A 27,256-nucleotide genomic window follows, 5' to 3' on the forward strand; every position below is an offset into this window, starting at 1 on the left:
TGGGCTCCCTCTGACCCTGTACGTGGGGGGGCGATCCGTGTGCCCCCTCCGGGGGTGCCCAGGCACACACGCACACACATGCACGCGCACACACACACGTGCACGCGCACACACATGCACATATATGCACGCGCACACACATACACATGCACGCGCACACACATGCACGCGCACACACACACACATGCACGCGCACACACATGCACGCGCACACACACGCACACACATGCACGCGCACACACATGCACGCGCACACACATGCACGCGCGCACACACACGCACTCACACGTAGGCTCCGCACACTCTCGCACCCGCCCCCTGCTCACGCCCGCACAGCCCCGCCGCCTCCCCCCTCCCCATCCCCACGCTCCTTTCCGCCATTTCCTTCTCCCGGGCCCCCCGCACCGGCGGGGACGAGCCCCCGCTGCCACCGGGGTGGTCCTTAGGGCCCCCCGCTGGATTCTCCCTTTGCCCAGACCGGCTCCTGCCCGGCCGTGTCCCGCATCTCCTCCCCGCAGCGGGGTGCCCTCAATCACCACCGCTACACCCCCGACGAGAGACCACCCCATACCAGCGGGGTGTCCCCCATCAGCGGTGTCCGGACATCCTGTGATGAGTTGTGTCTGGCCTCGGGAGCTGCGAGGTGCTGCGGTGGGGGCACGGATTCCCCCCCCCCCCCCCAGGAACCCCATAGCGTGTGTGTGTGTTAAGCTGTGTAATGTATAGATCCGTGTGTGTGTGTTAAGCTGTGTAATGTATAGATCCGTGTGTGTGCGTGTGTGGAACATGTGTGTCTCTGTGTGCGGATCTCGGGCTGTAACCAAATGGAAGCTTGCTGCTGGGCTGCCTGTTCATCATGGCTGTATGGGGGGGGGGGTCGTGTCTGTTATAGATCTGGAATATGTCATATATATAATAGTTATTAGTTACTGTAATAGCTGTGAATGTAAGAGAGGTGCAAGTGAATGCACCCACACAAACACCGGGCTGTATATATTGATGTTAATTGTATATTAATATATATTTATGTATATTGATATTAATATTGTATGTTGTATGCTGTATATTGACATAAACATGTCAGTATCGCAATCAAAGCTCTCCAGTGGGGGGGGTGTCAAGGCTGGGCAGTGATGGTCTGTGATGGCCCCTTGTGTGTTGGTAGCATGTAGTGACTGGGGGTGGACCCACATATCCCACCCCCCCCCAGTGCACACGTGTGTGGGTACAAGAAGATGTAAGTGAGTACAAGCCTTGGGGGAGGCCGTGTGTGTGTGTGTGTGTGTATGTATGTGTGTGTGTGTATGTACATGTGTGTGTGTATGTACGTGTGTATGTACGTGTGTGTGTATGTACGTGTGTGTATGTACGTGTGTGTGTATGTACGTGTGTGTATCTGTGCTGCTCAGATAGATATGCAGAGAAGGGAGGGGAGAACAGCCCCAACACGTGTGCTCTCCCTGCATGTACACACGTGCTTATAGAGACACATTGAGCAAGTCCTGGTCACATACATGTGTCTCTCTGTCATATATATATATACACATACATATACGCCAGCTGGTCACACATACATACATGCTTCTCTCACATGTTCTATACATACACCAGGGAACCTATTCTCACACACTCTCGCTATATATACACATCTATGTATGCATGCGCACTTATGGACACATTTCACGCCATATTTTTATATGTACTTAGGAAGAGAGCTGTTCATACATTATTGTTATATATAAATATACATATAACACATATACATGCATATATATGCACACGTATACCCATCCATGTGCACACACACACATAGACTGAGATGAGCTCTTAGGCAGGAGCTCTTCCCTGTGAGGGTGCTGAGGCGCTGGCGCAGGGTGCCCAGAGAAGCTGTGGCTGCCCCATCCCTGGCAGTGTTCAAGGCCAGGTTGGACACAGGGGCTTGGAGCAAGCTGCTCTAGTGGAAGTTGTCCCTGCCTGTGGCAGGGGTTGGAGCTGGAGGAGCTTTAAGGTCCCTTCAGCACAAAGCAGGCTGTGGTTCTGTGCTGTACATTGGCATGCATACTTACAGACGCACACACACAGTTGTTCACACACACATAATTCTCTCACTGTGTAAAACTACGCATTTATACACATATAATGAAAGACAAACCTCTCACACACATACATCTCTTTGCGCGAGCGCATATATCCACATATACAGAGTGGGAGTGAGAGGTGCACAGAGTTCTTTGTCGCTGTACACGCACATGGATAAATACTGACAGAAAGGGTGGAGAGAGCTGGTCAAACACAGACATCAGTCACAGTGAGCACACATGTGCATATACACATGCATACAGTGGGGAGAGCTCTGCTTTGACAGACCTGCCTGCCTTCTCTTGCTTTATGTGTCTCTGTGCACATATATGTGTGTAGATATATATGTGTGTATGTATATATATACACACACCAGAGAACACACACTTTTCACACAGAGGCACCCTTTACAGCCTCCATAGAAAACTGCATATCCACAGCTCACAGCGAGCTGCTCACACACAGAGAGATGGACCGTGTCCTTTGGCTCCGCACACGTACATACAGAGCTGTTCACACACGTTCCATCTCTTGCTATAGCTATATACTGGCACATACGCAGATATACGTAACAAAATGAGCAAGAGCAATTCACACACACGCGTTTTCCATCACTTTCTCCGTCCTACCACGTCTAATCCCTGGGGTGCATAAAAATGCATGCATATATCACAGTCTATTCTCTCTGTATGTGTGTGCGTAAGTAGAGGTAGCAAGAGCCCTTCTCACACACATACTCCTCTCTTGATATATATATATATATGAATATATAGAGGCATATATACATATATAGACATAGATTGGTCACACACATACTTCTCATATATCCATATCCATACACATACATATATACCTACACATACACATCTCATATAGACACATGCACATAGATACAGGCACATATACAAAGACACTTATGCATATAGACGCATAGCCACCTATACATATATAGGTATGCAATTCAAAAGAGCACGTACTGTTTGCACAAACCCACCCTATTCTCTCCCCCTGCACACCTCATTATGTCTGTATGCAGAGTGAGCTGTTTCACACCTGACACTCCTCTCTCTCTATGTATACATGTAAGGCTATACACATGGATGTGCTTTCAATATAGCCTGCTATACACTTCTACCTCACTGCTACACACTATAACCTCACACACACTTCTCTCACTGTGTATATAGAGTACACAGAGAGCTGTTGACACAACTATCTTCCAATATATAGACCCCTGTATATTTATATACATACACATACACAGCTATTCACTCACACAGTAACACAGGTCTCCTGCTAGATGCACACATATACAGATATACATGTATATACTTAGATATTGGAGGAAGGGGGGGGCAAAGGTAATACTCTCTCCCCACTCCAACCCAGCCCATATGTACATATATACTGAGAAGGCTGTTCAGAGAACTGGGCTCAAACACAAGACTGTACATATATACATATTTATACACATATATATAAAAAAATGTGTGGGTCTCTATAGAATTATGTCACATAATGTATTACAATTATTAATATAAAAAATAGTTATATTAATATAATTAATTAGTGATATAATTCATTAGTAGAATTTAAATGTAGATTAATTAGATATTAATATATTATTAATATTTTTAATAATATATTGTCATTATAGTAACAATATTGTATTATCAGATTATTGATTATAACAAAAGCTATAAACATTAAAATATATGCATTTTATATATTAAAATATATATAAATACACTATATATTTATAATATAAATATATAAATAAGTTCTCTCTTGCTATATGCACACACACATATATAGATACATGTATATACATAGATACTGGGGGTGGGAGGAAGAGGTAACACTCTCTCCCCCTGACGCCAGCCCATGTATACATATATTGAGAGCTGTTCAGAGAATGGGTGTCACACACAAGACTTTATACATATATAAATATATATGTATGTTTTATTTAAATAATATATATTTTATATATAAATATGTTTTATATTTATGTATATATATTGAGATGTATGTATCGATATATGTATGTATATATACATACTATACTACATACATATGTATAGATACGTACTATATTACATACATACTATGTATAGTATGTATGTATATATTGTTTGTATATATTGAGAAAGATGTTCAGAGAATGGGTGTCACACACAAGACTTTATACATACATAAGTATATATAAAAATATATGTTTTATTAAATAATATATATTATATAGAAAAATATGTTTTGTATTTATGTATGTATATATATGTATGTTCATGGGTATATATATCGAAAAAGTATATTTATGTTGCATATTTTATATTGTGTATCATATATTGTATATGCACACACACACATACAGGTACAGGCATATAAACTCCATAGCCTATTCCCCCTTCTCTCTTACCCCCTGTCTATGTGCATATACATACACTGATGCTCACACACATACAATTGTCTACCCGCTGTATAATCTGTGGGGTGCATAAATATATACAGCCACATGTTTATATATTGGTATATATGCTCTTTATGTGTATCCGTGTGTATGGAGTGAGTGATAGCTGTGCTCCCACACACAGTGTTCTGTCTTGTTACAGCTATGCCTGTATACATGCATATATGTATATTATATATGTATGTACTTCTGTATACACAGAGGCACAGCACACGTAATCCTCTTTATATGTGCACACGTAGTTAGAGACTGTGGTGTTCAGACACACATATATACAGAGCACACGTGAGCTGTTCACACACGTTCCATCTCTTGCTATGGCTATATATTGACACATACACATATATACATAACGAAACAAGCAAGAGCAATTCACACATACACATTTTCCATCACTCTCTCCTCCCTACACACGTCTAATCCTTGGGTGCATAACAATATGTGCATACAACACAATCTATTCTCTCGCTATGTGTGTGCATAAGCAGAGATAGCAAGAGCCCCTCTCACACACTATTCTCTTTATATATACATGTATATGAATATATAGAGGCATATATACATATATAGACACAGATTGGTCACACACCTACTTTTCACTCTTATGTAATCATATATACATATATTCATACGTATACATATGTGTAACATATATGGCTACACATATAGGTGTGTTTTCTATATAACTTGCTGTTCTCACACACGCTTCTCTCATAACGCATGTAAGAGTATACAGAGAGCTGTCAACACAGCTATCTTCCTATATGTAGACCCCTATATATTTATATAAATACATGTAGACAGACAGCTTCTCACTCACACAGTTATACAGGTCTCGCTTGCTGTATACACACATATATAGATACAAGTATATACCTAGATATTGGGGGTGGGCAGAGGTAACAGTCTCTTCCCCCTTTGCCTCTGTCCATGTATACATATATACCAAGAGAGCTGTTCAGAGAGCTGGTCTCACACATAAGATCTCCTATATATATATAGGTATGTGTATATATATATAAAAAGTATATTATATACATATACACACGCACACATACAGATACAGTCATATAAACTTCAAGAGTCCTGTTCCCCCCCCCCCCCTTTACCCTTGTCTATGTGCATATACATACACTGATGTTCACACACACACTCTTATCCCTCCCCTGTACAATCTCTGGGGGTCCTAAATATATGCTCACATTACATAAGCTTATGTGTATCTGTGTGTAGAGAGGGAGTGATAGCTATATTCACACACACAATGCTCTGTCTTATTACAGCTATGTCTCTATAGATGCTTCTGTATATACACAGACACTTCACACAAGTAATCCTCTTTATATATACTTGCATAGTTAAAGTGCTGATCAAACAGACACAGAGCACATGCGAGCTGTTCACACACACGCAGCATTCTTTCACCACATATATATATGTATATCTATGCTTAGAAAGGGACCTTCACACACAAGTTCTGAGAGAGAGATACATATATGTATATACAGAGAGAAAAAGCTGTTCTCACACACACATACATAATGCACGTATGGAGGGGAGAGGGACCCATTCACTCACCTCTCTCAGCACATATACCTATGCATATATACATACACACATATATACATATATACACATATATACATATATACACATATACATATATATACACATATATATACACGCACCAAGCGAGCACATAGTTGACACAAACACACAATACACTTTATATATATTAATATGTATAAGTTAATAGAGATTTATGTGTATATATATTAATATGTACTTTTATATATTACAACACATACAATCATAGATGTTCACACACATGGTATCCCCCATCTATATATACTTGGAGACACACACTCTCTGAATGTATATACATAGATACTTAGAGAGTGAGAGCTGTTCACACACATACTCATGCTCTACCCACATGTGCATACATACATACATGAGCATGCACATGCAGTAGTCATACACTTAAACAGGGGAAGTTTGGATTGGATATAAGGAAGAAGTTCCGTATTGTAAGGACGCTGAGGCACTGGAATGGGTTGCCCAGGGAAGTTGTGAATGCTCCATCCCTGGAGGTGTTCAAGGCCAGGTTGGACAGAGCCTTTGGTGAGATGGTTTAGTGTGAGGTGTCCCTGCCCATGGCAGGGGGTTGGAACTGGATGATCTTGCGGTCCTCTCCAACCCTAACTACTCTATGATTCTATTCCCATACATTCTCCTACAGAGACTTTATTTACTTCTATATGTAACTAATGCATTTTCTGTCATTCTCTGAATGACAAGAACTACACAGAGAGGGGCAGAACGTGCCCCGCACACACACCTGCACCCTTAAAAATGCACGTGGGGATCCCCTCTCCTCCACTCCATCTGTAACGTCTGGGCTGCATCTGCATGTATGCGGGTACTGATCTCCATTTATGTTTTCTGTTTGTGTAGGGAGAGAGCAGGAGGGAGCCGGTCATCCCCCGTCTCCTAACGCACACGCACACATCCCATCTCCACTGCCAGTTCATTGATGTATTTATTTATGCATCTGTTTGCATTTCCTGTCCCCACCTCCCTCCATCCCTCCCTTGCTCAAAGATGAAGATAACTAAACCACACACACACACACATGCACCCCCATGCATACGGCCTGTTGATGTATACACAAAATACAGAGGAACATAGAAAGAATATCTTTATTTACATATATACCACACACACCTGTATATTAAAATATATGGGGGGTGTTTGTGCGTGTAGACAGAGAGAAAAGCTCACACATGCACACACCCAAATAGAGGCCTTGAAGTATGATATAATTTCAAGTGTGTCTGAGTGTGTACGATCATCTCTGCCCCTCCATGCACGGGGTGAGAGGTAACATCTATACATACACACACGCTCCTATGTATGTATATCTAGCTATGTATCTGCATCTATACCTACATCTTCTCTATACCTCTAATCTTACCTGTATCTATATCAATATAAATTCGCATTTAAATGTTTAATAGCTATGTATGAATATATTTACATATTGATATGTACATGAAATCTATGAGGGCAGCCATATCTATGCGTGAGCTCATTTTGTCTCCTTCTCTGAATATACCTGTATGTGAAGAAATAAACACTGTCTGTTGCCTGTGTGTGCACGAGTGAGCCTGCAACACACGTGTCTCATGACCAGAAACCTGTGGCTAACACCCCATGTGCTCCCTGAGCCCTGGGATCCGTGTCTGTGTAAGGGTGCTGAGGCAACACACGCTCCATGGTCCTGCTGGTGCCCGGGTGCAGGAGGTTTGGTTGTGCTGTGGGTCCAGTGCAGGCTGCAGTGCAGGACACGTCTGGCCCCCAAACCCACCCGGGTACCATGGCTGAAGCCTGCTCCCAGCTTTCCCACCTCCACATCTCCGTGCTGTTTCCCACGCGCCAGGTTTTGATGCTACCCCCAGCCCTGCAGCACAGACGTGGTTGTGATTCCACAGCTTCCGCATGTGCCCCAGCATCTCACACAAGAGAGCTGCATCCCAACCAGCTCCAAGGCCTCGGTTGCTGCCCAGCCACGGCCTCAATAGTTGCACCAGCTTCACCCACGAGCAGGGGGTTGTAGCTGCTGCCCTTGCTGTGGGGTGAGGAACCGGTCCCTGCCCTCACAGCAGCAGCTCCATCCTCACATCTCTCCCCTTTGCCTGGTCAGGACATGGGCAAGGAGCAGAACCAACCCAGCAGCTGCTGCAGGCTGGGGACAGCTCAGGGCCAGGCCTCTGCCACGCTGTGCCCCACAGCGCAGCACCCCTGCACGTACACACCATTGCACAGAGGTCAGCACTGAAGTAAAAGCCATGAGGGACCAGTGATACTAGGAGCGATTTTAAGCACGCTGCAGGGACCAAGAGCCAGGGCAGCTTATCCAGCCAAAGCAGGAGGTAAACATCAGTTATTCCTCCCCAACTCAGTATGCTGCACAGTGGGGCTGTATCGACAGCAAATGCTTTAGATGGAGAAGGGCAGAAGGTCTGAGCCTTTCAAACTGATGCAGAGGAACAGAATGGCACCAGCATGCATTGCCACGGCCAAGCAGTGATTTGAAACTGATGGGAGCAGCAAAAGCCCAGTCAAGTGAGAGAAGTGTGATGGGACAAAGCCATAAAATAGAACATAGAGCACAAAGACTGTGAGCAGGCTCTTGAAATAACTGGCCTCATTTCTGTTTCCCATCTTCCTGCAGACACAGGAGCAGTGAGCTCAGCCTGAGTGCAAAGAGAGGGGCATGCCCAGCATCTAGAAACTAAAGGCTTAACCCTGACTTGGCTGGACCAAGGAAAGGTCCTTACCTGGCTCTCGGATAGCCAAGGCCTTGCTTCTTCCTTAACTGCTGAGCCAGGAAGGGCCCAGCCTGCTCCTCAACCCTCCAAGAGGAGGGGAGCAAGAACTGCATCTGGAAGCCACAGACTTTATAGGATGGAGGAAGCACAAACATCCTTCCATTACCAGGCACTGGGATGCTGAAATGGTGGCGAGACAGAGGAAAGAGGCATGTTAGTGAAGGAAAAAAAGAGAGTCAGAAACAGGAGTAACCAAGAAGGTTTGTTCTTGTTAAGTTTATTGGCATCATGTTTGTCTCTTTACATAAGAGCTCAGCCTACGTACTAGAATGTAGACCTCTGGAAAACAGGTAGAAGGGCTCCATTTAAGCAAGCTACAAACGCAAGAACAAATACCAGGAAGAAAGGAAGAGGAAAGGGACTAGATTGCCAAGTTTTTCCATACCAAAAATCCAGATTAGCAGTCAGTAAGAAGAAAGGGAAGATTCAGTGTCCAGGTCATTCATCAAGAAACAGCTACCACAGCACCGGTGGGAGAGTGCTTCACCCACAGCACCCAGAGCCCCCGTGACACCTCAGCTCCAGCCCCTTCCCACACTCGCTCCAGGATGTTAGGAGTTAAGCAGTCGGGGAGTGAACAAATGAGGTCGTTTCATAGCTGTATTTAATTTGAAATCCAATAATCCAGTGTGCACATCAACGCTGTTCTGCAAATCTGACCATTTGGATACAAGGAAGCCAGACAGATTTTCCAGGAGATGAAGCCCTCCCAGCCTCAGGCCAAGGAGGCTTCCCCTAGCTCAGCTGTACAGAACACTGCCTCTCTGGACCATGTGTCACCACCACGCTGCAGTTCCCAAGTGCCCTCCTCACTTCCTACCCAATCTGTGTTTCAGTACTTGACCATGTAAATTCAGGAATTTTACACTAATTTATACATTTTTAATTGGTTGCATATATTAACATGTACTATAAGATTTCTCCTAAAGAAGCATTACATAATACATGGATACTGTAAAAAGATCTGATTAGTTAAAAGTAACAAGCATTAACAGAGATACATACAAAACTCAACCTAGTTGGACTGAGTGCTGAGCTTGCGATGAACTACAGGTAACCAGCCTTTCCAGCTGCAGCCTTCACAGGGGAAAACACCAGACACTTAAAAATGTATGAACTTGTTACACAGATTACCTGTAAACAGTTTCTCTCCCTTGGACACCTGGAATTCAATTCAGTTCCAAACATACATAAGAGTTTCCATTTTAAACTAAGAGAAAGGTCTGTTACCATGAAGTGTGATGGGATGTGTGGGGGGTGAGCTCTGGGGTGCAGGGCTCAAAGATGCTCATGGGAGATGGGGGGGGGGTTTGGCAGCTGGAGATGGAGATACCTTTAATTTCGTTTTAAACACAGGAGAGGGGCTGTGTGTTTGAAGGCCTAAGTGTGATATTCGTTTGTGAAGGACTGTGCTCAACCCCTGCCTCTCCCCTCAGCAGCTGCAGCTCTCTGCAGAAGCCTTCACTCGGTCGTTCTTGTCTAGTTTGATGGGTTCGGGGAATTCGTTGTAAAGCTCCACTTCGGTTTCCTAATGGGAGAGAAGAGAGGAGTCGGTGTCACGGCTCTGCAGGCAGCTCCTGGCATGCATGGAGCTGGGAAAGCTGCTGGTAAGCAGCAGAGCTCAGTGGGCAGGACCAGCACAGGGCACCCACCGGCCCCCTCAGTACCTGTTTAAGTGCGTTTCGTGCAATCGTCTGGAAAGCCTGTTCCACATTGATGGCCTCCTTGGCACTGGTTTCAAAGTAGGGGATGTTGTTTTTACTGTAGCACCAGGCTTGTGCCCGTTTTGTGGTGACCTGGGTGGACAGAGAGCAGCATCATCACCTTCAGCTCTGCAGGAAAGGGTGTTTATTCCCAGGGCAAGGCCAGAGCCCCTTCGTACCCAACCTGAGCTGAGGCAGCAGTTCTGGCCTCATCAGAACTACAGCCTTGATACAGAGCACAGGAAACTGCTGCCCACCACCAGACACATTGAGCCCCATGATAAAGGAGCACCACACCTGAGGAAGGCCACAGGGCACAGACTGCTCCTGTATGCCCAGAGCAGGGACTTGCTCCCATAGGGGTTTCTCAACCCTTCTGGAGGAGAAGGGAATGAGCTCCTGGCACTTGCTGCTACGCAGGAAGCTGCTGTAATCCTTCCAGCAGCAGGCAGGAGCGTGCTGCACACATGGATTGACCTCTCCAGGCAGCAGGAACTTCCCTGGTGCTACGGAGCAGCTGAACCACACTCAGGGACCTCCCATTCCTCAGCTAACCCCCAGAGCTCCTGCCCGGTCTCCCGCTTCAGCACCTTCCTCAGAGGAGGCCCCTCAGCCCCAGCACTCACTTGTCTGTTTTCTAGGTCAATCTTGTTTCCCAGCACAACAAAAGGAAAGTTCTCGGGATCCCTCGGGCTGGCCTGGATGAGGAACTCGTCCCTCCAGCTGTCGAGGGTTTTGAAGGTGTTGGGGGCCGTGACATCAAACACCAGCACGCAGCAGTCTGCTCCCCTGTAGAAGGCAACTCCCAGAGACTGAAATCGCTCTTGGCCTGCTGTATCCCAGATCTGGAGTGAAAGACAGGGCAGATGAACCAGCTCCGCTCTGACACAGTCAGTGCACAGTTAGAGCAGTCACTGCAAACCTCCCCACCAGGCACCTACAGCCCCCAGCTAGCCAGAGACAAGCTCCTGGAGGCACTAAGGACCAAGAACCAGAAGCACCATTCTAAAGATAGGTGTTTAACACCCTTTTTGTGCCCAGCCTCAGCAAGGTGAATAACCTAGCCTGGGGCAAGCAGGACACAGGTATCAGGGTTAGCAGGGGACCTGCCTGCAGTGCTGGGGGGCACTTGGGCACCAGCACAGCTCAAACACTCCTCTGGTGGCTGCGACAGGACTTCTGCTGCCTTGCAGTCAGTCTCACCAGAGAGGTGAAAGCTTAGATACTAGAGACATAAGCAGACTGGCAGGTTGACCACTATATCCATAGGACTCAGAGCACCATGAGTAGCTGATCTAAGCAGTCATTTCCCAGCCCCTTCCACCAGGGAAGTGAATTTCTCTAACAAGATCTAGTTTACTGACAGTATCAAATGCTGCTCTTTTAAACTAGGCCTGGCAAAGCTGCTCTCAGCTGAGGCCAAGCTGATCTTTGCCTTCCCTTGTTCAGCCCATGCACAGATCTGTAGGGATGCCCGGAAGAGTTCAGTGCAAACAAGATCCACACCCTGTACGCTGACCCCTGCATTGCTTGGGGCTGCACTGGGGTAGCATAGTAGTTTATGCAGCCAGGCACCCCTGCAGCAGGGAGCAGGGTCTCTCCTTACCTGCATTGTCACTAGCCTGTCATCCACCATCACCTCTTTTGTGAGGAAATCTGCACCTATCGTGGCCTTGTACTGGTTACTGAATTTCTTGTTCACATACTGGTTCATGAGTGAGGTCTTTCCCACCCTGTACAGAAAGACAAAAGAGACAATGCAGGCTGCTCCTTCAACAGTGCCTGAATTAACCACCCAAAATGGAACAGCCCTGTGCCCCCTGCCTTCCACCACAGCCTCCTGGCCTTTCAGGCAGGGGAAACACACCCACCTCTCTAAGAAGGGGCTTTTACAGCAATAGATACTGAGGCTACGTGCTGAGTAAGAGCATTAGCTCCCTAAAGACACAAAGGATTAGCACCTTGAGAAACCTTGTTGCCCATCATAACATGTGCTCCTTACCAAGGGTCACATCACATCATGATCGTGGGGGCAGTTTTGGAAGAAGATGAAGCACCCCAGAGAAACCCACCAGAAACCTGCAGCCTCTGCAGAAGGAGGAGGTGGAGGAACAGGATCTCAGCTGGGAGCAGCTCAATACACACCTGCCAGGCAGCCAGAGGTGCAGATCCCCCACAGGGCCAGTGTCCAGGCCCAGCTCCCCTCTCTGGCTGAGAAACACCCTCTGATCAGCAGCCTGCCGGGCTCAGGGGTATAAATAAGCCTCACGTCATGGAGTCAGGTTGCAGCCTGCACAGCCAGTAACCTACAACAGGGAGCAGCCTCCCTGCTCAAAGCACACAACAAAGCTGCTCGCTCCAAGGGGCCAGGTCACACAGGAGCTGAGCAGATGGCTCTGTATAAACTGTGTGACAGAGGCAGGGTTTGGAGATTGCTGATAACAGTTTTGGTTTGCTTCTCCTTTAAGGGAAATGCTCCTTCCAACTCCCCACATGCTCCCTGCAGCAAGGCTATTCTATCTGCTATCCACTTCTGCTGCTGGAGAGGTTTGCCCCTGCCTTTAATATTGTGGCAGGACTTCAAGCTGTTAAACTGCAGGGACACAATCAGGACAGAGGGCAGTGCCGAGGTCTTAAAGCTGTAAGATAACACAGCTACTTGGGACTGTGCAATCTCTCCCACAGGCACTGCTGGTCTCTAACAGCACATCCCAGCTCTCCCGTCAAGAGCTGGATGCAGACTGGCAGGCTAAAGGCTCCTCCACTTACCCGGAGTCCCCAAGGATGATGACTTTCAGTAACACTTTCTTCCTAGAAGTCATCTTTTACACTGGAAAGGAAGCAGAAAGGTCCCATCAGACACCATCAGCACATCACTCCTCCAGGCAGACAGCACCAGGTTCACAGCCTGAGAAATCCAATTCCCAGCCAGGAACCAGCAGCTCCTGAAGCCACACTCATCAATTCAAGGCTACACTTGGGCACTAACCATGTGCTTGTCCATTTCATAGGCAAGGCCATGTCCAGCCAGTAGCAGCAACTGAATACCAACAGGGAGGTGAGCCAAGCACTCGTCCTTTGCAGCACCAAGCGTAGCTTGGACCCCATTTCCAGGCTGTTGTGGGGGTTTACCAGCCTAAGCCACCTCCCTTAGCTTTGCTGGAGGTAGAGCAGTAAATAACACACACCAGCTCCCAACACAGGCCAGTTCTTACAGGCTACTAAGTGAGAAGTAAGCAGAGATGTAGCTAATGTCACACTCAAGCTTTTTTGTGTTGTTCAGTAGTTTCCTAGAAGAAAAAGAGGAAAACCAGGGGCTTCCTCCACCTTCCAGGTTCAGCTGAGAAGCAGCAGCTTTCGGTGGCAGCTGTGCTTTGTGAAAGCATTGAGGCCCAAGGACACACTGGTTGAAGTGGTCACACAACCACACAGACCCACCTGAACTACAAGTGCTACCAGGTGCTGAGGCTTTGCTGAGAGCATAAGAAGTGAGCTGCTGCCACCTTAGCTCCGGTGGAGGGCAGGTGAGGACACAGAGACAAACCTCACAAGTCCATCTATTGCTGTTAGACCATGAGGTGCTGCTCACACTGTCCTTCAGTAGGTGTTAACAGACACCAGAGAGTCTGCACAGGACAGGCAGGAACACCTCCTTCCCAAGGTTCACTGATCCCCCTGGACCAGGCCTGGACCTGGCCAAGCTAGAGCCAGCTCAAAGTGGTCACTGCCCTGATAATCCCCATTTAATCTGCTTCTGCTCTCACCAAGACCCCCCCTACTCCACAGCTCGTCTCCTCTATGGCTATGGAGAGAACAGACCCTGTAAGCTCCTTCAAGCAGACTGCACCTCCTGTGTTTTCAAAGCACGCAGCACAAGTGACACTTGTGACAGCCAAGCCAGAGACTTCTGCAGCACAATCAGCTCAGATGGAGCAAGCAGCAAGAGAACAGAGCTTTGAAACAGCCTAAAAACATCTGTGTGCACTGAATTGTGATTCAGGTTCAGGTCCAGCGTGAGAGTTCCCCGTTCTCCTCAGGACAGAGGAAAACAACTCACCCTGAGGTGACTGTTCCAGAGCTCAGCACATGCTGTTTCTATTTTCTCCATGTGTTTACAGTATCACTTGCCACTGGCTGCTGCAGCTCACTGGTTCCTGGTATTCCAAGCAGCTTTGGACACGCTGGCATCAGTTCTCCTGCTCAGGGAGGGATTTGCAGAGCCCTAAGTTACAACACTAACTCACACTGCATGCTTAGCACCAAAGTTCAATACAGCCTCAAGTCCCTCTGTGAAGGGAGGAACTGCTGTGTCAAGTCTCATTACCTGGGAAGCCACTCAGGTGAGCAGGCACCTGAAAAGGGAGGAAGCAGAGTCAAAGCTGACACTGCCTCTTGTCATTGCTGACCCACCCCATGGGCATGAAGGGCTATTGACAGCTCAGCAACATTGCTCAGGTGAGACACTGAGCTTCCACCCCGGTGATGCAACGGATATGAGCCATGGCACAGGAGGAGCTGCCTCAGCTTGGCATTTGTTTTGGGCCCGGAGGAACTCCAGTCCTGCAGGGGCCAGCAGTGGACACGGCCCAGGGATCCTCATCACTGCTCTATTAGTCTTGATCAATGTCGCTTTAGAGCCCAAGGAGCACACAGCTTTAGCTCGCAGAGCAGGTTTGAATGCCTGGAGGAACAGTTAGTGCACATGAGCAGTTTCTCCAGTCACACCTGTAAGAAACACTACTGAGCTAAGCTGAGCTGTGCAGGGCTCCCCATGCTAAGAGAAGCTCAGCTTGAATCGAGATGAAAACTGATAGTGCTGAGTCAGTGCACCCAGGACTATTCTGCATTCTACATGCAGCCTGTCTTGGTTTACACTCGGGATGACTCCTCCAGAACAGCATCCTGCAGCAGCCCACAAGCCCTTCAGATGGCAGTGTGCTCACTCAGGGCCACAGCCAGCCCCAGAGCAAACGCTTCCTCCTGCACAGACACCATGGAGAAAAACCTGTTTGTTAAGATGGGATCCAAGACATCGGTTCTGGTTTACACTGTGTGAAATCTCCTGGAGCTCAGACACAGCCCACCCTGCTCCGGAGCCAGCAGAACCTTCCCATCAACCAGGACACCAGTCAGCATCATTCCTCCTCCTGGCTTAGCTGGTGCCAAGGGAATGACACAGCTGCCTCTGACACACAAGAGGAGCTCTTCCACTCAATGTTTACTGCCCATCCCTCTAAGCCAGCAAGCCATTAACACTAGGCTGACCCTCATAAGACTAAACCTGGGACAGCATGCTCATGCCCACCCTGGAGCAGCAAGGGGGAACCCCTAATACCTGAGCCCCAAAGTGTTACTGGATTACTGATCCAAAAGGAAGAGCCAAACTGTCCCATGAAGCTCCATATTGCTACAGCTCCCCAGAAGAAGAGAAAATAAAGCCTATGCCAAATCTCATTAGCTTCTCCCTTGTTGTTTCAAAGTACAGTGCAACTACCCTTTCACTTGCTGTATTAGGTCAGCTGCTTTAACTCAAAGCAGAAATGGATGGGTAAGGATTCCTCAGGGATGTGCACATTTGTCAGGTCACAATGCAAACATATTTACATTGGTACAAGCAAAGAAGAGCAGGAAGGTGCACTGATGCCCCACCAGGTCTCTGAGATGAGCTAGCCTTTAACACAGGAACACCCTGGGAAGTTGCTGATGGGCAATTTTAGTGTGACAGTAGCCAGCCTTGGGGGGAATCTCACCTCCATGGAGGCCAACAGCTCCCCCAAGCAGCAGCCTGGAACCTGCTGGAGCAGTCCTTGCTCTTGCAGCTTTGCAATTGAATAGCTCAAGTCACAATCCTAACCAAGGACCAAAGCCTGTTTATGCAGGGGCTTGAGGAACTGGGGACACTTGACCAGGACCTCTCTGCTCCTACATCTACCAGATGCCACCTGCATCCTCTGCTAGAAACCAGCTGAGCACCGAAGCAAGGCTGCACCTCTCACCTTGTGTGCTTTGCAGGGTATTCAGAGAAGGCTGACAGGGCACAGAGCAGTAGGTAAGCAAGCCCCAGGCAGAGCTGAACTCCCTGTGGCACACAGGACACCCCGCTCTGCTCCCCTGGCCCAGCAGGCAGCACAAGGGTAAGGAGGTGTTGCACAAGAAGGCACATTTGGATGTGGAGCACTGCAGGTCTGCTCTGGGTGCTGTGGATAAACAGCATTCACTTCACTACATTACAGGACCCCTTAGCAACAACCCCCAGTCATGAGACAGTCGACAAGGACAGAGCAGTACCCCACTGGTGACAGCCTGAGCAAAGAGCCACGCTTGAACACGGGGAGAACTTTCTGTCCCAAAACGCAGCTCTCTGTGTTTCCCACAGAAGCACCACATCTGCTCACTGTTCTCTGGCATGGGGGAGGCTGCAAAACACTCAGGCTCTGTGCTACACCAAAGCGCTATTTTTATCCTCCCCCTTCCAATGGTTCTGCATTTCTTCAAGGAAACTGAAGCTGGAAGAATGATTCAGGCCCAGCTCAGTCCAATTAAACCAGTTCCTTCCCCAAAGCAGCAAGTTCCCCCGCACTTTTGGCACCTCAGGGGGGTGGGTGCTCAGACCTGTGGGTACTCAAGTGAGAGGCCACTGGACACTTACCCTAATATAGGATGACCTGATGGGCACATCTCACTTGCCCCACAGTCACACAGTACCCTGCCATGATTCAGCAGGCCAAGTTGAGCTGAGGCTTTGAGTGGACACATGCATTTGCTCCAACCCAGCTCCCCTGAAAACACCTCATCCCAAGGAAGGGCAGAGGCTGTGATCACCATGAGCTGACTAGGATCACAGATTCCCATTTGCACTGCCCAAGTGCCCAGCACCCTGTGTTGAAGCCTCAACCTCCAACTGCAGCAGGAGCTCAAGGTGGAGCTGGACATCCCCTACTTGCATCCTCCTGCATGATGCGAGAGCCCACAGAGCAGAGCCCTGTCCTTTCAGGTGGGAAAGAGGTGAGCAGCAGCCAGAGGACCATCAGCAGGGCTGGTACTTTCACATGAACATGGCTTCAGAGTGGCCAGGCTGCCTTTAAAGAAGAAGCTAGAAATAAACCTGCCTTTGATTATTTTTGACTCCTTACCAAACCGGAGAGCTCTACAAGCTGAACAAGCACATAGCATCCTCACACCGACTGCTCCAGACACACACACAGTTTCAGCAGCACGCTGCCCTGCACTGACAGGGCTGCACCAGCAGGACAATGCCTTCCTCCGCTCCCACAGCGGCTCCAGCAGCAGCTCAGCTTTCCCAGCTGGCTGGAGGACCCCAGCTAGGGAAGCCTCACACTCACTAGGGACATGTGCTGGCTTTGGGCCTAACAAGCAGATCAGGAGCATCCTGCCATTTGAGCTGACAACTCACAAGAACTGCTGTCAGTGGTCTGTGTTTTAGGGAAACGGGCTCCTCCAGTCCCTGCAGCCAGAGGAGGATGAGAGGCGCTTCCAGGCCCCACTGAAGCACCACAGAGCAGAGTCAAAGCAAAGCCCACACCAGAAGCAGCTGGCAAGACCCTCTGTAACAGCTCCGCAGAAGGGTGTGCTGGAGCTGCTGCTCTAGCAGTGCCATCTCAAAGTGCTTTCCACCTCCTTCCTCCCCACACACTTATGCTGCTGTTCTAACCAACACATTCCCTCCTGCTGGTGCCCAGCCAAGAGCCCGAGCAGGGCTCATCCTTCCCTCCTCAGGAGGAGCAGTGAGCTCCTGCTGCTGCCTGCAGCTTCAGCACCACTCGGTGCCTTCCCCATGAGGCAGGAACCACCTCAGCTATGAGCTGATTTGCAATACCCTGTGTAAAACCTGCTACTGCAAGTTGTCAGGTGTAGGTACATCCAGTGCCTCCCACCCCAGAGCTTTAAGCCAAAAGCTTTACGTTCTTGGAGAACAGCCTAGAGCTTTAGATGCTCACTCGCACACTGACACGGCTCAGATCAAAATAGAAGCTTAAAGCATGTTTCAGTATCCCAAAGGAATCGGCTTTTTAGACTACAGCTGTCTGCAGTAGGTTTCCACCTCCTTGCGAGGGTGGAGTTGAAGCCTCCAGTGCCAGAGGGGCTGCTCTAGGACCAAATGAAGCTCAGGAATCAGCCAGCAGCTCAACCACATGCTGCCAGTTCAGTTCAGTGGCTGCTTCAGCGCGAGCACCAGACCCAAGCTGGTGTGACACAGTGCCAGCAGCCAGCTGACGTGGTTAGTGAGCTCGCTACCGGGTGGAGATGACACCAGGCCCACCACACACACACACACACACACTCTGCTCCTGGGTAATGTGCTCTTGAGACAGTGCAGTGCTAAAAGGAGAATGATGAGGCAGCATGAAGGAAACCCAGCTGGAAAGCAAAAGCTTTGGAACAGTTGTGAGCAGAAAAGGCTCTCGGTGTGATCAAGGAAGCTGCAGAGCCACTGCTGGGGGAGATGCTCCTTTTGATGGCAACGAGGTTTTAGCTTACCTTGAACACACCATCAATCACCAGCCGGAGGCTCTAGGATGCATCCCTGCTGTGGACAAGGGCTCAAAGAGCTCCCTGGAAGAATATACAACAACAGCTAGTGTGCCAAAGGGCCCAGGTGACACAGGGAAGGCAGAGGCAATGGTGCTGGCAGGAGCCACGGCTGCAGTGGAATCACAGGACGTGCATGTGAGCAGGGGTCTCCCTGCCTGAGCTCCCAGCTCAGCTCTCTCAGGGCTCCCAGGGCTGCGATTTGGAGCGCTGCATTCCTGAGAGGCACCGACACAAAGGATTAGGCAGGCTTACAGCCCAGGTTCCCAAAGCAAGCTCTCCAGTCACAGCCTCACTGATGCACAGCCCTGTTGCACCTCCCAGCATTCCTCCAGGTCAGAGCTGGCTGAATTGCGACTCTACCCTAGAGAATGTTGAACTATGCAGGGCCAGTCCCCACCCGACATCCAGGAAGGTGTAAAGCTCAGAACCTGATCTCTGCCGGTTCAGATATCACAGCAGCCGCCTCCTCTTGAGGCGATATCATGCTGATCTGACATGGTTTGAAAGTGGGAGCAAAACAAGCACAGAAATGCATCTGCTTTCAGTACCAAGGCAGATGTACCTCTGCATGGTTAGTCAGACCACCAGTATGCTTAGAGCAGTGGGAAAGGTCTGGAGATCATTTCTTGCTGGCTACAAGAACATTGCTTTGCCCTGACTGCTGCTCAGCCCAAGACTGCAACAGCATATGTAGGCTCCTCAGGTGACAAACACCCTGAGCCAAAGGGAGGGGAGTGCAGTAAGTGTCCCTTATGATGCTAGATCACCAACCCGGATGGACCACTTTGCTCCTCACCATCTTGAGGACAATCACCATCATCTCCACAGCAGGTACTTGGAGACTAGATCTGGGTGCAGGAAGGTCCTGCTGATGACACACATAAGAGCAGGATTCCCAGACAAAGCCAGGGCTGCTGAAGGAGAAGCCATCAGGTTATAGGAAGGCATCTCTGTGGGAAAGCCAAACCCAGAAGCCTCACAGAAAGCTGGATGTTTCCAGTCATGGAGCTTTAGTCCACCAAACCCTCCAGCAGCTGAAGCCCCTGATACCACAGGGTACCCTCCTCCCAGGAATGGGCAGACACACACAGAGCCCTAACAGGCTGATAGCAATTATCTGGAGATCTGCAGCTACCCTCCTTTTGGAGGCTCATGCTGTCATTCAAGACTCAGTCCTGCTGTGCCCTTGCCTCCCAGGAGGAAGCGGTTCCTCTGTAAATCCCTGCAGGATCTCAGGTGGTTCCCAGCTGATTTTCCCCAAGGATGAAGCTGCTACAAGCACAGGCATGCTTACTTTAACACCCCTCCCCCTTGATCAGAGCAAGCTCAACTTCCCCTATTCTGCCCTGGGGGAGACAATCTCAGGATGTGGGAGGAGAGCTGAGCACATTGCTGGCTGCTGGGAGACTCCAGGCAACAAGCCATGTGTCTTGACTAAGGGCCTTGCCTACGCAAAGCACTTCAGCTCTACCAGGATAGCTTCCATGTTGCCATGCCTCTGATACCCAATTAATAACACTGATTTTAATAGTTAGCGTCTGTATAGGATGTGCAAAGAGGGGAACAGCAAAACACTTGTGGAAGTAATCAGGGAAATAGCAAATTACTTCCAAAGGGGGGGAACTGATACTGAATTGAACAACTATTTCATTGTGTATAAAGACAGTCATGGACAAGGCTACAAGGACTCAAGATAAGGAAGGCTGCAACAAGAGGACCAGATGTCTTCTCTCAAGTCAATATGGGCCTTCCTCCTGTCAATAAGGCCTGAGAAATAGGTGAAGAGCTGGAAAAGCAACAGCCAGAGGTTCTAAATCAGCCCAAACAAGAACATTTAAGTGGTGAGACTAAACACACATCCCTATGTCCTTAACTAATGATTGCTATAGGAGAGTAAAATGAGTGGGGGCATTTCTTCCCCAATCACTACAACCCCAGAGACCACTCCTCACATTCACAGCACCTGTACTGCAGCCTTATCTGCCCAAATGACTATATGCCATAAGGAACAGGAATTGGGTTGGCATTTTGTGTCATGATGATGGATATGTAGAGAATAAAGGTGCAGCTCCTCAACTCAAGCAAGACAAACCTTACACTAACAGGACATGCTGAGTGCCCATACAGCCTGGGTTACACAGTCATGTACCAGCCTCCTGGCACCCAGGCACCAACCCGCAGAGCCACCCAGCAGTTGAGTAGCCTAATGTGACCACTACTAGCCCAGCCCTCAGGTCAGGCCACCCCACTGAACACCATTGCCCATTCCTGCCTACAAACCAAGCACAGTGCCAGGAGCAGATGGGTTTCAATCTTCATGCCCAGAATTCAAGGCTGACCAATTCCAAACATCACAAGTTAGCCAGGCCCCAAAGAAACAGGAAAGTTGTCAGATCTTTACCAGATCTGACTGTGTTTTTCAAGTACTTTGAGATTAATTTCTAGTTTTGTCTACAGCTTCCCAAGGTTTCACACATTCCTGTCATGCTTTCAGTTTCAGAAGCACAGATAGGAGTCATTAGATAACCCCTGCAGGTGTAAGCAAAGCACAGCTCTTACACCTTGTCACTGGTAAGAAAACCTTGTTTATCTGTTCCTGGCTGCTGCCTTCCCAGAGGCTGGGCAGGAAACAAGGGACTGAAGGGAGACTTTGACCAAGGTTCAGGCTTTCAAGTCAAGCAATAGCCCCCAGGAGCCCTGCCAGACCCTGTACCTCACACCCAAGATCCAAATGAGAGAGCATTTTATCTCCCTCAACACCAGGAGCTTGATAGAAGGGACAGAACAAATACTGATGGGAGATCTATCACCAGACAAGCAGACATGGAGAAGTAGTACAAGACTAACACTGATGGCAAAAATGCCTTACTCCTGTACATCCCTTCCAGGAGGTCCTGTTCTCAGGAATGAGTCTTAAGAATGGAGGCTTCCTCTAGGGACAGGCTGCAATCTAAGAACTAATCCTTGCTCTGCGAGCACAACTCCTGATCCCACACACTCAATGCCTCTTACTATGCTAATGCAGTCTGCAGAGCAGGAAGGACGAGTATTTCAGTCCCAGGATGGGAACGTAACAGGTAGCTTGCCATGACAGCTGAGTCAGTGTCTAACAAGGAATTCCTACTGGAGATACTCAGTTTCAGACTCATGCTTCATGCCCTCATACCTCTTGCACAGATCCTGCATCAGTACTTTACCAGCTCAGCTGTTCCGATGAAGCTCCACAAGGACAGGACTAAGTGAGCTTCAAAGAGTGGTAAACTGCATCTTCTTGTTGAGGGGGGAAGGAATAAGGCCTGGGCATGCCTCAGTTACAACCAGCTTGCTGCTCATGCTTCAGGTACTGTACTGGGATGGACTTCAGATACCATGATCCATGTCTGGGAGCTGAGAGGAAGAGCAGGTTACAGAGCCAAGTGACCCAGCCCACTCTAAGGAGGCAAGCACCAAGCAGGTTACTCTCAAGAGGATGCTGCTTCCCAGATGGAGAGACATCAAGGGTTCAGATAAACTGGCAGCCCCAGCAGCTCCAGAGAGCCTTGAAGGCTGCCTGCCTCTGCTTTGCTCCACCACTCTACCAGCCCAGCCTGTCTGCCAAGTGGCCAGTGTGCAGCCATAGAGGACAGACTCCAGAGAAATGTTTTCTTAACTGACAATATAAAGACCTGCTGGATTTAAGAATTTCTGCTTGAAGCTCATGCAAAGTACAGTTAGTTAGGTACAGTTAGTCACCTTGTGCTGAAATTTAAGTAGTTAGAGGCAAAAGCAAATCACTCAAGTGCCTTTCAACCACACAAAATCCCAACCTGTGCCACAAGCCCCCACTTCAGGAGGCGTGTGCTGCATCTGAGGTGGGAGGGAAGCCTCACTGCCCTCTGAAACAGCCTCGGGAACAGGCGCCAAGGCTGTTGGGGAGCAGTAGTAAATCAACCCGCTCAGCGGCCTTGAGGAACTCGCTTCCCTGCCACTGACCGGGAGGCAGCGGCGGGGCTGGCACCGCGGCCGAGGCTCGCTGCCGGCACGGAGGAGGAGCAGGCTCGGAGCAGCAACAATGACATCACCCACCCGGGCGCATCTCCCAGCGCGGTGGAGGCCGCCGCAGCGCAGCCGGGCTCGGCGCTGCGAGCCCAGCACGGGAGCGGGGTGCGCGGCAGGAACCAGAGATCCCTCCGGTGCTGCTCCCGTGTGCAGCCCTGACCTTGGGCTCGGCCGGGAGCTCCTGACAAGGGGCACTTAAAAGGAAACGCTCTTCAGTACAGCCCTGAGCTGCGGAACTGGTGTGTGAGCATTGCCCACTGCACTAAGCACCCACGCCATCACCTCCGGATTGACACCGCAGAAAGTGACCCTTCTGCCCCCACAACCCACTGCACACGTGAGGCACGGCCGAGGGCAGGCTGTTACACACCAGCTCCGAGGGATCATTTTGGGAAGCTGAAGGGGAAAGCAACTGAGCTCCAACTCATTGGGCAATTAACCTGCAATTATCAAAGCAGCACTGTACAAGGATGGAGCACTCCAGCATCTGGAGGGTGCGGGGCTGCTGTCAGACAACAGCTACAAGGTGGTGGTGCTCAGGCTGAGCACTTAGGGACGGTGTTACCCAGACTCCCTTCCATCAAGGCAGCAAGCTTTAAATCACTACAGTTCTGCAGAGGTACCTTTGTCCCTCAGGCTCTAGTAACAAAGACTTTCGAGCAGCTCAGGTCACAGCTGAGGGAAGCCCAGCAGCCATTAGGGAGCACTAGCAGCATGCAAGCCGAAGGGTCCATACTCACCAAATGCTCAGTTTATTTCTGATACTGAAGAAATTGCTATATTAGAGCAGCAGGGACAGCCACCAGTACGTATCTGTGTGCCCACACATCCACCACTTCTAGAGAACACAAACGTCCAAGCACCCTATTCCACAGCCCATGCTCCCAACCCCAGGCTCGCCAGACACCACCTCACACTGCAGCATTTAAAACGCACCCTAATCAAGCACAAGCCATTTTGTTTACAGCCAAATGTTAGATTCCGCATAAAGTAGTCTCATTTTCAGAGAGAAGCCAGCCCAAAATCCCATACATGTTGGAGACAAAGTTATTTATAGTGTAGCACAGATGGTTTGATTGTAATTGTCATGTTTCCTCAAGGACAAGCTTTGCCAGAGATTTGCTCCAACAGGTAACTCACATGACCTTCCAACAGGAGAGCCTTACAACTGGGCCTTTAAGAGGGCGCTGCAGAAATTGAAGCTGGAGCACCTCTTGCCTGGAGCAGCTCTGCTCTGGAGCCAGGCTGAGAGCTGGGCTGGGTCAGGCTGGAGAAGAGAAGGCTCCTGAAGGGGAGACCTTAGAGCAGCTCCAGTGCCTAAAGGGGCTCCAGGAAACCTGGAGAGGGGCTTTGGAGAAGGGTCTGTAGGGACAGGCCAAGGGGAATGGCTTTAACCTGCCAGAGGGGAGACTGAGATGAGCTCTTAGGCAGAAGCTCTTCCCTGTGAGGGTGCTGAGGCGCTGGCACAGGGTGCCCAGAGAAGCTGTGGCTGCCCCATCCCTGGCAGTGCTCAAGGCCAGGTTGGACACAGGGCTTGGAGCAAGTTGCTCTAGTGGAAGGGGTCCCTGCCTGTGGCAGGGGTTGGAGCTGGAGAAACTTTAAGGTCCCTTCAACACAAACCATTCTGTAATTAGTATGGTACTTGAGGCCATGGACCATTGTGTGACATCACAAGGAAGAAGAAAATTTAATTGCTGCTGCTGCCTTGCATCCTACCAGTTATGCTTCTCCCTGTATGTTGAGAGCAAGAAGCCACTATTGGATTCAAAAGTTTCCCTTTCTGAGGGTCAGATTAACCCCACCTTATGGCTTTTCAACACCAGGAGTGGAGTATTAACATAACAGCACCAAAAAAAAGGGGGGGGAAGGCAGCAGTGGAAGGAGCAGCATTAGAGCTGCTTTGGATTGTGAGGGCTCAGGCCAGGCATGGTGGGTCTACTCATTAGTCCATGGAGGTCAAGTCATGTGTTGGGTCAGCTGTTGGGAGTCACAAGGGGAAGGGGGGGGAAGACACAAATACACTCGTTCTTCCTAAGTGCACCAAGGAGGCCTCGCTTATTTAACAAGGAATATTCAAATGACTCCACCCACTTTAACCTCAACCACAGCTACTGAGAGCAGGGAACAGGGATTCCAGCAGCCCGGCTCCACCGGGAGCACACAGGGCTGGTACCACCGCAGCCTGCAGGCCCAGCCAGCCCAACACAGGTCCATAACCATGGACCACCCTCCTAAGGGGAGCTCCCCACTTCCCCACCGGGACACACACTGTGCAAGGCACTGGCCACTGGTAAGTGTTCGAAGCTCTAAGGCTTCCATGCTGGCGCCTATCAAACAAAGAACAGCTTGCCTGCAATTGGAGGCCTTCCTTCTGCCATGTGTTCTCAGTTTACACATAAACCCCTCTTATGGCCGTATCACAACAGCTCTTCATATCAGCTGGTGAGCTTGGTTTTCAGGGAGATAATACACAGAATTCCAGCTCCGAGTCAAAGGGTTTTGGGGGTGCCAGGTAAGACAAACTCATTTGGAGGCTGAGGTTACCTCCCTGCAGATTAAGGCAGGCTTTTTAGAGCTGTTTTACTACTAAAATAACCCCTCTATTTACAGAGAAAACATTGCAGTTGTCCTCAATGCAACAATTATGTATTTCCATATTTATTAGTCTATATATACCTGCAGACTAATAACACAGCTATCATTTAATTTCCCTCATTATACACTCACAACCCAAAGCACTTCCAACATCCACTCCAACACTTCTCAGAACTGACTCAGGCTTTACACACACAGAGCGACTTTCGCAATAACTGCCAGGCTCCCCAGCGCCTGTTTTGTCACATTCATCGCTCCCAGCGCCGCCGGCTCATCTTAACGACACCCACCCCCCCCCAACAGCACCTCATCCCCCAGCCCGCCGCTCGGGCCACCTGCGGGCACCGCCTGGCCCGAAGCACCTTCACCCACCAGAGGAGGCCGCAGCGGCCCTGCACGTCGTAGCCAACGCGCTGTCCCTACTGTAAGCACCGCTCCGGCCGCTCGAAGCCAAAGACGAGGCTTCCACACAAGCCTCAAGAAACGCTCACCTCGGGAAGGGCCGCGGGCCCCAAGGGGCTGCGCGGAGGAACCTTCCCCAGGAGACCCCCGCGGCCCGCTGCATTGTGCCGGGGGGAGCTCCGCGCCGGGCCAAGCTCGGCTCGGCTGCCGACACAGACACAGCGAAGCGCCGCCGCGGCCCGGCGAGCAGGCCCCAGGCGCACGCAGCCGGAGCACGGAGCCAGCGCCACGCCGCCTTCTCCCCACACCACCTCGCGGAGGGTCCCGGCGGCCGCCGCCCGCACCGCAACCCCCCCCCAAGGCCGCAGGGAGGGGCCCGAGTGGCGCTCGGCGCTCGAGCCGCCAACATCCCGCACCCCAGGCCGCCCGCTGTCGCGCAGGACCCCGGCGCCGCGCAGGCCTCACCTGGTGCGTGTGCCGCGGCGCCCGCGCAGACCCGCTGCCCGCTCCCCTCCGTCCGCTTTAATGGGCCCCGCCGCCGCCTCCCCGCTTTCACTTCCGCCTCCCCCCGACAACTTCCGATCACGGGGCCCGCCCGCCGCCCGTAACGTCAGCACGCCGCCCGGCGGGCAGCGGAGGAGGTGGAGGGTCAGGTGGTCGCCGGTTTGGCGCCGCCATCTTGTATGGCTGAGGCCGCACCCGGTGCTGGCACCGGGGGTTCTGTGGAGCCGGGGCTCCTGCGGGGCTGCCCGCACAGCGCTGGGGGCGGGCAGGAGGGACCAGCCTCCCCGCCGGCCTCTCGGAGTGCCTGCCCTGCAGCTGCCCCCGGGAGGAACGTTCACACCCCTTGGGCTTAGAGGTGGCTGGGGAGCCTGGAGACCTTTGAGTAGCTCCAGTGCCTGAAGGGGCCGATAGACTTTCCATCTACCCGTTGAAAGAGGGGAGACTGAGATGAGCTCTTAGGCAGAAGCTCTTCCCTGTGAGGGTGCTGAGGCGCTGGCACAGGGTGCCCAGAGAAGCTG

At 50.0% G+C, this 27,256-nt stretch overlaps 1 protein-coding gene across 1 annotated transcript; it reads right to left on the reverse strand.

Annotated features, from left to right (window-relative positions):
• Positions 1-9,530: 9,530 nt before the first annotated feature.
• On the reverse strand, positions 9,531-26,854 carry RAB7A (RAB7A, member RAS oncogene family). The gene is made up of 6 exons (XM_062636515.1): positions 26,700-26,854; positions 13,416-13,476; positions 12,253-12,379; positions 11,273-11,491; positions 10,611-10,739; positions 9,531-10,471 (listed from the first exon to the last, which is right to left on the reverse strand). Exons 2-6 carry the CDS (start codon positions 13,466-13,468, stop codon positions 10,376-10,378), a joined length of 624 nt encoding a protein of 207 aa, XP_062492499.1. The 5' UTR covers positions 13,469-13,476; positions 26,700-26,854; the 3' UTR covers positions 9,531-10,375.
• Positions 26,855-27,256: the final 402 nt, after the last annotated feature.

The sequence above is a fragment of the Pezoporus occidentalis genome, unplaced genomic scaffold, assembly GCF_034315485.1.
Source record: "Pezoporus occidentalis ecotype Australia unplaced genomic scaffold, CSIRO_AGI_Poc_V1 ctg114, whole genome shotgun sequence".
Taxonomy (NCBI): domain Eukaryota; kingdom Metazoa; phylum Chordata; class Aves; order Psittaciformes; family Psittacidae; genus Pezoporus; species Pezoporus occidentalis.

What these genes read in the sequence shown, in the direction of transcription:
- RAB7A (XM_062636515.1), bottom strand. Translation starts at nt 13,468, where the DNA reads ATGACTTCTAGGAAGAAAGTGTTACTGAAAGTCATCATCCTTGGGGAC. An exon ending in ACAGGCTAGTGACAATGCAG is followed by an intron (nt 11,492 to 12,252) that starts GTAAGGAGAGAC and finishes CTTTCACTCCAG; the next exon opens with ATCTGGGATACAGCAGGCCA. An exon ending in TTGACCTAGAAAACAGACAA is followed by an intron (nt 10,740 to 11,272) that starts GTGAGTGCTGGG and finishes CTGTCCACCCAG; the next exon opens with GTCACCACAAAACGGGCACA.